The sequence below is a fragment of the Theropithecus gelada genome, chromosome 15, assembly GCF_003255815.1.
Source record: "Theropithecus gelada isolate Dixy chromosome 15, Tgel_1.0, whole genome shotgun sequence".
Taxonomy (NCBI): Eukaryota; Metazoa; Chordata; class Mammalia; order Primates; family Cercopithecidae; genus Theropithecus; species Theropithecus gelada.
In genome coordinates this window covers 31,933,430-31,945,544 of record NC_037683.1, presented here as the reverse complement: position 1 = coordinate 31,945,544, position 12,115 = coordinate 31,933,430, and the positions used below count along the sequence as shown (strand labels likewise).

Genomic DNA, 12,115 nt, shown 5'->3' with positions numbered 1-12,115 from the left:
AAATGATATTCTATTTAGAAACATGTTTGAGTATTTTTAACATATAAAATTATATTCAAAAGAATATTCAAAAACATATTATGTACATTGACATTACAATATCAAATTTTTTAGTTTTAAGTTAGGGTAAAATTTTTCTAACACAAGCCATAAAGGTAGAAAAAAATTCACAGTCACCTAAATAAAAATGTATATCCAAGGGATGACAGTGAGGGTTGGATGTTTCATTGAAATTTAAAATAAACAAAATTATTTAAGATGCTCAAAAAAGAAGCTAAGAAGTTGTTTTCATCACATGTGGCCAGTTAAGTTAGCTGAGAACAGGACAAGAAGGGAGACAGTAAGAGAGAGGAAAGAGTGGGAAAGAGAAACAGAGACTAAGACTTATTCAAGAATAAAAGGAAACAGAGAAAGTCAAGAGAAAAAAAAAATGAGGATGGGGGGAGTTGGTACATAAAACTAAGGACCAAAAGAGGAAAAAAAGCAAAGAGGATAAAAAACTTAGGAGGAAAAGATGAACCAACTCCCTGAAAGACTGAATAGTACAAGACTCACAAAGAAACAGCAACTCGGAGAGAGGAAGAGAAACAGAAAGAGAGGAAGCAATGGAGAAGGGGACCAAAGGCCAGAGGTGCTATCTCATGAGGCTGATCCTGTCCCATGTTCTGCTTTGGGCAAAGGAAACCAATCCACTTGCCCTCGCATGGAAATTACCAAGTCTCTAAATGTCCCCAATCTTTCCATGCTGAAAGACTGAGAAGTGACTTTAATTTTTAAAGTTTATTTTTCAAAAAGAGGAGAGAAATAATTTTAAAATGACACTCTGAATGTTTCAAATTAGAATGAAGGGCATGCATTTTTTAAATTTAGAGATGTCAGTAAATTTATAGTTACATCAAAAGGTACTCTAAAACTTTTACACTAACTGGCCTTATTTATCAAGCTATTAAGAGAGTATTCTACTACCGAGTTTTTCTTCTCTTTCATTATTCTGCGCCTACAGATTTTTCATTTTGCTTTGTTTTTAAACAAAATTCCACTTGAGTTTTAGTGCAAATAATCAATACTAAGAAATAAAACAAGGCCAGGTGCAGTGGCTCACGCCTATAATCCTAACACTTTGGGAGGCTGAGGCAGGCTGATCACTTGAGCTAAGGAGTTCAAGACCAGCCTGGGCAACATACCAAAACCCCGTCTCTACTAAAAATACCAAAAAAGAAAAAAAAAAAAACAAACAAACCCCAGGCATGGTGGTGCACACCTGTGGTCCCAGCTACTTAGGAGGCTGATGTGGGAAGATTGCTTGAGCCTGGGAGGTGGAGGTTGTAGTGAGTCAAGATCACGTGACTGCACTCCAGCCTGGGTGACACAGCGAGATCCTGTCTCAAATTTAAAAACAAAAAAGGAAAAGAAATAAAACAAATAACTCTGTGGGTTACATTTCAGTTAACCTATGTATGCTCTCTCACCCTCTCTTCTCTCGAATTGGTTTCCTAATTCACTCCACTTGAAATTTCTACATACCAAAATTACCCAGTGCTGCAATTTTCTGACTTTGAGATGTGATGTAATATAATAAAATAGTTCTCAACTTATGTATGTCCTTTCTTGGAATATACCCACTCAAAATCTCAAGCAGTTACTCTATCTTTACACCAATGCTTTACTATGTTACATGGAATCATCAAAGGAAAGAAAAAAGGTACTTGATCTTAGAGATCTTTTAAAATTAACTCAATGATTCAGTTATGAATTAGGCTCATAAATTAGGTAATCTAGCTCCTTTAGTCCACTGAAGGTTAAATCAAATTTAATCCAATGAATTTAGTTCTCCTTTCCCCATCTCTTGAGGGCAATTTCATTTCAATATAACACAAATTGAAGAAAAGTACAAAACCACCTACTTTGATCGCTTGAGCCCAGGAGTTCACAGTTGCAGTGAGCTTTCATTGTGCCACTGCACTCCAGCCTGAGCAACAGAGCAAGACCCTGTCTCTAAAAGATAATTGAAACAAATAAAAATTTTTTAGAAACCACCTTCTTTGGTCAAAATTTTAAAACGTGACTTATATTTGCACATCATTTGCCAAGGATTGAACTCGCTTACCCATACTAGTTTTATAGGGAATGGAGATATATATACAACCATGTGAGACTGTGGGAGTGTTTATTTTACATAATGCTTCTTTCCAACCCAAGTTTAAAACTTTAGGTATTGTAAAAAGTCTCCCCTCTCCTCCATTTCAACAGAAAAAAATGAAATCCTAACCCATCCAAAAGTCTCATTTTGATCTATTTTCAAGAAGTACCACATCTTTCTTAAGGTCTGATATAATATTTCCACAAAAGACATATATATAGAGTTTTATTATGTTTAAACACAACATATATAAATGATGTCATCTCTTGCTATCTGTCCTAGAGATTCATTGAAATTATTATCATTTTTTTAAGAAACAGAGTCTTGCTGTCACCCAGGCTGGAGTAGAATGGCGCAATTATTGCTCACTGCAACCTTGAATTCCTGGGCTCAAACAATCCTCCTGCCTCAGTCTCCTGGGTAGTTAGGACTACAAGTGTGTGCCACCATGCCTGGCTATTTGATTCATTAAAATTAATTTAAACATTACAATATGTGACTATATGTCAAGGTAGAACATTCCTAATATATCTGGATTAGCCTTTACTGAAGTTATTAAAACTGAATTATAATGCCATGCCAATCATGTGAAGCATTTACCATAGATACAACCTCATACCTTGGAGAAAATACAAAATTCGATGCCACAGGTCATGACTACAATCTGTTTTAAGTTAAAAATAAATTTTGAAATACTAGTTATTTAAAAAAAAGACAACATATAAAATTATCTGCCAAGGAAACCATACAAATAATTCACAGATTTGTCTTTTTAAAAAATTCCTGTGTCTTTTATAGAAAAAGTAGCAAACAGAGAGTTCTCTCTTGCCCTTACAATAACTATTGCCTAACGTGTTTTCACACATCAAAGGAGACTAGAATGTCAGGCTAAGCCACATTTACATAACTGAAAAGGAATGAAAATCATTTACAGTGGACAAAAGGACTAGGAGACAGAACTTCTTACACTTGAGCAAGGAGATGCCATCCATATCATAGACAGCCTTTACTGAGTTTTTAGCAAATTATACTGTGATAGTACTCATGCTTCACGACCTTCCATAGCTTATAATTAAAACTTGAAAACAAAAACTTAGTTTGACACATGGACAGAAACAGAGTGAGAAAGGCGATACGGGGGCATTACAGAATTCAATAGTAAAAACCAACATCTGGGTGTTCATTTACCTTCTTATTTAGCCAGTGCCAGAGCTTGAGGATAGTGGGTAAGGTGAGAAAGAGAAGATAAGAACAGTGGAATATCATTAGAGAATGCAATCACAGTATGAAAAGAAAAGAAAAGGAAAGCATGAGAAGGTAACTGTCCCAGACAAAGGAAAAACTAGGGATGGAAAAACTAACACAATAAAGTTTTAAAATCAAGAGAATTTTAAGATATATAATGATTGAAATGATAACCACATCTTTGTTGGGAATCCAACAATTAAAAATACATAAAATAACCTGCATGCCCATAGGCTTAGTGTCTCCATGCCTTTGCACTGCTCCGCCTGCTTGCCCTTCTGGCCATGTCTACCTAAGAAACTCCCACCTGTGCTTCAAAACTTGCTCCAGGATCATTTCCTCCGATGCCGTTCCCTTTCTCATACCCTATTAACAGTGAGTCATTTCTTGCTCAGTGCTGCCACTGTATCCTGTACACACTTTTCCTACATAAATTCCTAATACTTACATAGAGCTTACTGTGTACCAGGCAATGAACTAGGGATTTTACATATATTACCTCATTTAACCCTTACCACCACTCTAGGAGGTAGGTTCCATTGTACCTATTTTACTGGTATGGAAACCAACACACAGAAAGGTTAGGAAACTTAATGGATTCATAGTCCATGCTCTTTAACCACTAAGACTCCAAATCTAACCACCATCTCTGAATTTTTATGAATTGCTGTCTTTCCCCAACAAACAAGGCTTCTGTATCTGGTTTTCCAGGATTCATCTGATTTTCCATAGGACTTAATACAGTATCTGACATATGGGAATTACTCCAAAAATACTCACTAAACTGAGCCACTGCCTAGCTACATAATTTTGGGCAAGTCGCTTAACCTCTCTGGATTTCAATTTGGTCCTAATATAATAAGGGAATTGAATCAGAAGATCCATTTCTCCCATTTTTATGAGGAAAAAAATACTTACACAAGCCTTATTTAAAGTAAACTCATCTTATCCTTGTGTAAACCATAATTTTAAACGTTAAACTTTCATCATAGAATTAGATATTACACGTGTTATCAACAGTTACAATATAAACACATGGAATGGAAGATTTCAAACCATGAAATATATTAACTCCATTAAGACAGCCCAAGTCCTTAAAATACAATACCTTGCTATCAACTTTTAATAAGAATTTTCCAAGCCCGACAATGGGCCAAGGTGCGAGAGCCCCCTGCCGCTCCTTCAGGAAGCTTTCTGTAACACCCCACCACACATGGTAGTGTTTCTCCAGGAAGTCCACAACTCCAAAGTGAATGACAAGCTTTTTGAGTATCCAGACTAAAAAAAGGTAAAAAATACAAATATAAACAAGATATACATTAACAAGTTGTAACATGAAAAGGTTCCTTAATTTCACATGACCTTTCTAAAATAGTAAAACTAGTATTAAAAAGAAGATCAATGTTAAAATGCAGGGTAGGACTCAAACTATTCCACACAGATGGAACTGGACAATGTAACTTTTCAAACCATCCCCAACTGCCTATATATTATCTTCTTCATGAAGTCTGAATCCTTGAAGAGTCTGGGATTATGTTATGGCCCATATAAATATAAGATACTCTTATTGTGAAGATTTCAGTGACTATAATTCTGGCCCCTCACATATTTTCCCCCTTCCTGAGTAAAGAATACAAAACCCTGACGTTTCCTCATCTCCTTGGCTTTTCAAATTTTCTTGTTTTCCTTGGTTGCTCGTTATTTAGTGACCAGAAAAGCATAAGGTATTCCATACGCATCATGATTTTGTACCACTGCAGAGCAGTGTTGTTCCTATTTCCCCATTTGATGCTGCTCTCAACATCTGAACAGATGCCAGGGTTCAGTAGAGAAGCAAGCTGAGTACTAGCAGGGCTGCGACAAATGGCCCAAGGCTGTGCACTGCAACTTCAGTGGGGACCACTCTCAGACCACACCATCTCCTCCTGGAGTTGGGCAGTGAAGTGGCCTTCAAGCAGAGGTTAAGCTTCCTGTTAGAAGCCAATTAAGAAGGTGGTAGGGCCAGAAGGAAGTGTTACTCAACTGTGAGGCTTGCCTTGAAGTTTGGACCCTGGATCTCAATCAGTATATAATTTCTCTAACTCTAGAGATTTGTGTTCTTAGCTCTGGCCTTATAACCTAAAGGTTCACAATTTGCTGTTTTGAACCATGAGCTCAGTGTTACACACAAGTTCAACAATTCCTTTACTACCATTTTTAAATCCCTAAAAAAGTCCTAGAAGAGCTCCTATAGTTTCACTAAGTCCAGGTAATTACAAGCTGTAGAAAAGCTTTTAGGGGCCACATTATTCACAGCCTGCTCTCCCAAGATCATGTCAAATTCCTATGGTGACCAGAAGATTAAGCTACAACTAAGAGAAATGAAATTCCTGCTAACAAACTTTAAGGAAAAGAGAGTTGCAACAGCATCTGACAGAGTTTGCCAGCAGAGTAAAATCATCTGGAAAAAAACAAAGTATGGAACAATCTAGAAGAGCAATTTAAACTGCTCCACTCAGTTTAACAGGAAGCACGGCGATGGTATCTGCTCTCTGACTTGCTTAATTAAAGCTGTATCTTATTCGAACTGCCTAACAGAAGTTGTTTGAGGACACAAGAACCAGATATAGGCCGGGCACGGTGGCTCACACCTGTAGTCCCAGCACTTTGGGAAGCCAAGGTGGGAGGATTGCTTGAGTTCAAGAGTTTGAGACCAGCCTGGGCAACATGGCAAACTACAAAAAATACAAAAAACACAGCCAGTGGTGGCCAGGTGCAGTGGCTCACACCTGTAATCCCAGCACTTTGGGAGGTTGAGGTGGGCGGATCACGAGGTCAGGAGATCAAGACCATCCTGGCTAACACAGCGAAACCCCGTCTCTACTAAAAATACAAAAAATCAGCCAGGCGTGGTGGTGGGCGCCTCTAGTCCCAGCTACTTGGGAGGCTGAGGCAGGAGAATGGCGTGAACCTGGGAGGCGGAGCTTGCAATAAGCCAAGATCGCATCACTGCACTCCCACCTGGGCAACAGCGCAAGACTCTGTCTCAAAAAAAAAAAAAAGCCAGTGGCACGCACCTGTAGCCTCAGCTATCTGGTGGGGGACTGAGGCTGGAGGATCACTTGAGCCTGAGAGATCGAGGCTGTGGTGACTGAGTGACAAAGTGAGACCCTATCTCAAAAAAAAAAAAAAAAAAAACCAGATACACACTTCAACCATTTATATTGTATGCTCCCTGAGGACAGGCACTACTATACTGTGCTCTGGTCATAATAAATGTTAAAAAAATAATGCCTATTCAATTAACTATCCAATTTAGTGAGGAAAAATAAAAATAAGTGATGAAAACTAATGATCTAGAAGGTAAATGCGCCAATAAGTTTAGACTTTTAGACTACGGTGGAGAATAGCTTTCAAAAATCAGATTACATTTTAATCAATATGAAAAACCCTGACATAGGAAATAAGGAGTAATCAAATGTAGGAGGTACCCAGATGGCAAAATCCACAGCAGCCATTGAGGACTCAATGAATTTGGCACAAAATATGGCTGCCGCAAGAGGAAAGCCCAAATAATCAGGAAAGTATTAGGTAAAAGATGTTTCTACAATGCACCTGTCAGAGAAAACTCTTCTTTACTCTTTCTAGTCTTAGAAGAAAGACAGTTTTAGACAGAATTAAAACTGGTGGGCCTTAAATTACCACAGCATTAAGATACAGAGACCTGATTTAATGGATTATGGAAAATCATGATTCCATTTTGATGTAATACATATAATATATACATACATGTAATTTAATTTTTCTGTCAAACAAATCACAAGACTTTACATACATATATTTCTCAAAACCTACATTTCCTTTGAATTAAAAAGGCAAGGTAAAATGTGCTTCCCTAAGAGTAGCTCTCAAAAATCATTCAATCTCAGCTGGGTGCAATGGCTCACTCCTGTATATGCCAGCACTTTGGGAGGCGGAGGTGAGCAGATGACTTGAGGTAAGGATTCGAGACCGGCCTGGCTAACATGGTGAAATCCCATCAGTACTAAAAATACAAAAAATTAGCCAGAGGAGGTGGCGCATGCCTGTAGTCCCAGAAACTGAGGAGGCTGAGGTGGGAGAATCATTTGAACCCAGGAGGCGGAGGCTGCAGTGAGCCGAGATCGCGCCACCGCAATCCAACCTGGGTGACAGAGCGAGACTCCATCTCAAATAAAAAAGAAAAAAATCATTCGATCTTCAAATTCCAAAACACAGATGATTGTTAACATTCTCCTCCACAGAATCATGGATGGCTAATCAGTCAAATCTCTACATGGAGCTATTAATCTCAAATACTATATGAAACTGTAAGAGGCTAAACACATTTTCTGAGCTTAAAAGTGAAATACTGGCTGGGCGCAGTGGCTTACGCCTATAATCCCAGCACTTTGGGAGGCAGAGGTGGGCAGATCATGAGGTCAGGAGATCGAGACCATCCTGGCTAACATGGTGAAACCCTGTCTCTACCAAAAATAAAAAAAATTAGCTGGGGATGGTGGCGGGCACCTATAGTCCCAGCTACTTGAGAGGCTAAGGCAGGAGAATGGCGTGAACCTGGGAGGCGGAGCTTGCAGTGAGCCAAGATCACACCACTGCGCTTCCACCCTGTGTGAAACTCGGTCTCAAAAAAAGAAAAAAGAAAAAAAAAAGTGAAATATTAAAGATGCATCAAAATAATAAATTAACAAAATGGTGTTTACTATTTAAATGCAAACGTAAGACTGTTTTACTTTGCAAGACAGTAAATTTATCTCAAATATTAAAATCCAAAAGTAAAAAAAGAAGAAAAAAATCTTCAAAGACAAGACAAGATCGTACTTAACCAGATAACGACCTGCAATCGGCACTGGCAGCAACTGTACAATCCACAGGTTCAACCAGATCTGCACGACGACAATGGCCCAAACCAGAGAAACGAAGTAGATGTCACTAGTTTTCTTCTTTCTAAGAAATGTTCCTATTTCAGGCCTTCGTCTGCCCAGAGTGGGTGAAGGGGAAGTGGGTGAAGGGGAGGAGGGTGAAGGGGAGGTGGACAACGTTGGAGGGGATTCTCCCCTGTCCAATGCTTCTGAAAAGGGAAAGAAAAACACCACACACCGCATTAGTCCACGTGAGGAAATGGGATACAGAGCCACTCGTTAGGCTAGCCTGTTTCAGGCCTTCAAAATGTGTTGATATGGTATGATTACATTGGGTTAAAAAAGACAAAAATATTTGGACCCATGTTTGCATATGCACTGAAAAACGTGGAGAATCACAATGCCAACAGAGCTTGAATCTAGAAGAGTAAGTTAGTTGGTGATAGAATTGGGAGTCATTAAAACAAAATACATGACAAAGTAGCTGAGAATTATAATTATCCCATAAAACTTATTCAAACTATTTAAAGAAACAAATGCTAACATATACTAGAAATTCTATATTTAAAAATTCCTCTTCTTTTAATAGAACTTTAGATTAGATGTATTTATATCCGTTTCTGACACAAGAAGACTTTTCAGTGTTATTTCACCTAAAATGGAACGAACTGATCTTACAAGAACCCAGGGCTTTCAAACAGATAGAAGATATAAAACATGAGTGAGATACAAAAACAATGACAGATTTCTCGGGTGAGGATTTTCAAATAAAGGAAACCATACTGGATTATTTCACATAAGACACCATTTCCTAACAATACAACCACCATGTTACGTTTTACTATAGGGTGTTATTATTTCTATTTCCTAGTTTTAATAAGATATACCACATACATCAGAAATTACATAACTCCTAAAGCAGTATTACTCTATGTATACTATAATAATGAAAATTATTAAGATCCTAAAACTTGCATTTTGCCTTCCATTAGAAAAAAATGTTAATTACAATAAAGTATGTCATGTTGAACATGTGGATTGTTAATTACAAAAGTATCATATGTCAGAAAGTCTAGAAAAAAGAGAAAAGAAATAAGAACTCCCATAATCCCAACCTCACATTTTCCCCCTGGTCTTTTACTTAGTCGTAGCATGTTCTACTTATCCTTTCTCATTCTTTCTCTTCAGCTGAACGTCAGCTCCACCAGAGCTAAGACCTTGTCTATTTTGTTCTCCCTCCACTGAATTCCTGGCACATACAATAGTATCTCATATGCAGGAGGTGCTCACTAAATATGTGAATGAATGACTTCCCTGTTGTTTCATAATTTTCATAAGCAACCACCCACACAGTAGCCCACTAAGTGCTGTATCATAATTTCCTTAATGTTTTTCATGTTAAATGTTCAGTTATTAATAAATTTTTACTACTGAGACCACTTGCACCCTGGTAAGTCAGCTCACCTCACCAGGAACAACATTCTACCCTTACAAGTTCAGGGCTAAAGCCCAAGCTAGTTAACAGATGCTTTTGTTTGACTCTGCTCTAAGTAGCTTTCTAATTTGGAAACTTCATGTTGGTGGGTGTGACAGATATTTGGAAGAAAGAGTCCAAAACCAAAACATCATTTCCTCTCCACTTTGGAAACATAATTCCATGTGCAAGAAAAATAAGTGTTCCTACTACACCAAATTCCTTTCTCTTAGCTGACATTTCGAAAGTCAGTTCTTCAAGGAGAATTCACTCTAAATATTCCCTAACTCCAAATACCTCTGGCACTAATGGACCTCTAAGCACAGACTAAGGTGGCCTTTTACATTCCACAACTCTTCAAGAGAACAGCATGACTCTATAGCTGGTATATCTACCAGCTGGATCCCTCAGGAGCCTGCAATTCCCAAAGCCAGGCCACACATGACAATGAGTCCAAAACAATCAGAGAGGTCTGTTTTAGGGGTCAACATATTAACACATGAAGCATGCAAACTTTCAGAGAAAGAATGACAGAGAAATGGATGACTGCAACATGGAAAATAAAAGTCCTCCCCAAAAAGAGAGCTGGGAAAAGGGAACAAAAGAAAGAAAAAACAACAGGAAGAGACAGGGTAAAATAAAATCATGGAGGAGAACTGACAGTTGTAGAAGAAAGAAATGGAAAATAAGAAATCAAGATAAGATATGCAAAAAGTGGAGGGAAATGTGGGAAAGGTAAATGGAGACTGAGAAAAGGAAAATAAAAAGAAAGGAATGAAGAACAGAAGAAAAATAAGAAAAGCCTTTTTTTAAAAAGGAAAGAACAAAGAACTAAGATCAGAAACTCAAAAAGGTAAATAATTAAATGTATTTAAAACATGATATATGAGAACAAAGATGAGAGGGAAAAGGGCATAAAAAAAGGAACCAAAGAGAATAAATGAAGGATCAGCAGAAGTAGCATTTTGTGATGCTAGTGTCCTAAATTTTACATTCTATGTACATTTCATTTTCCAGAATAACCTTGAATGTCACCAGAACATCAGTCACCTGCAGGCTGAGTGGAGAGCTGGTCTTCACTGCTTGATTCATACCCTGTGATAGAGATGGCCAAGTTTGCCAGAGTAGAAGCTGCCATGGAGATAACCTGCCCTGGTAACTCTGCCCCTGTAAAAGAAGCATCCATTTTCAAAACTCTTTAAAGTGGGAAATAATGGCTGCAAATTTAAACACAGTCCAGCGTTTTCAACAACAACAAAATAAAATGGTTACTACTGACCCACTGAATAAGTGGTTCTTCACCAAGGAAGAACCATTAAGAATCGACATGAGAGTGTGCTAAAAAAGCAAATCCCTCGACTTTCTGTATACCTTTCTCCTTTGGGAACTTCATGCTGGTGGATGTGGCAGACACTACACATGTAAATTTGGAGTCCCACACTTCTATTTGTTAACAAGTTGATTTTAATGCATACTTCTATTGAAAAACACTACCACATCAAGTCTGTGAGCTCCCTGATCTGTCTTAGGCTGTGTTGTATGACTAGGTCTCATCTTAGTACAAGACAGGCCACATTTGGTGATCATAATAAACATTCCACAAATGAGTATGCGAATATATGGGTATTATGCAAAACCATATAGATCTATAAATTACATAACTCAGTACAGGCAAAATCTACCACTTTAAAATCTAAACGAACAACATGACCTTGTTTCATGTTATATATTTCCATGTTAAATTCCTAATAGGTAGTGCCAACCTCAATCATTTGCACTAAATTGAAGCAAAACATTCACTGGCAAAGGAGGTCTGTCAACCTTTAACCTTCTACAGCAGACAAGGAAGAATAGCTCACACATCATCAGGTTCTAGCACACTTTCTTGCACACTAGACTGGAGAGCTAAAAAATTGTATTTTTGGATTCCCCTGTAGCTAAGGTCTCACAGGTGACAGTTTCTAACAAGCAGGTACACCTGTGCAAGACTTGAGAGCCTGAAGTGGCACACTGTAATCTGGAAGCCACAGAGCTCTCGCGTCAAACACAGTCTGTCAGGAAGGCACACAGTTTTTCTGCAGCAACTTAGCAGAAGTTCTGATGTCTGATCTCTAACTTCACGGTGAGCAGCAGCAAACGTGGTCCTCTGCCCAAACAGTCCTTCAGTGTCACTGAGCATTTCTCCTGATTGCACTGCTTCTGCCTGTGTCAGATTCCAAGATTAGTTGTCTGGTCTTTCCAGAAATTCCATGTGCAAAAATTGTAAGCGCTAACCAATACCTCCTACTATTTATTTAAACTACCTGGAATAGATTCTATTGTTCATAACTAAGAACACTAGCAATTCCTAGTCACCAAATCATACACCCACACTCA

At 38.1% G+C, this 12,115-nt stretch overlaps 1 protein-coding gene across 3 annotated transcripts in view; it reads right to left on the bottom strand.

Annotated features, from left to right (window-relative positions):
• TMEM245 (transmembrane protein 245) overlaps nucleotides 1–12,115 on the bottom strand; it is a 101,923-nt gene that overhangs the window by 64,013 nt on the left and 25,795 nt on the right. Inside the window, exons 4-7 of one of the 3 annotated variants that reach the window (XM_025359067.1) lie at nucleotides 10,790–10,906; nucleotides 8,241–8,474; nucleotides 4,494–4,663; nucleotides 3,329–3,352 (exon numbers count right to left, since the gene is read on the bottom strand). In XM_025359067.1, the coding sequence (XP_025214852.1) occupies nucleotides 3,329–3,352; nucleotides 4,494–4,663; nucleotides 8,241–8,474; nucleotides 10,790–10,906 (545 nt within the window). The remainder of the gene's footprint in view (nucleotides 1–3,328; nucleotides 3,353–4,493; nucleotides 4,664–8,240; nucleotides 8,475–10,789; nucleotides 10,907–12,115) is intronic. The other 2 variants (XM_025359068.1, XM_025359069.1) reach the window with 2 other exon arrangements.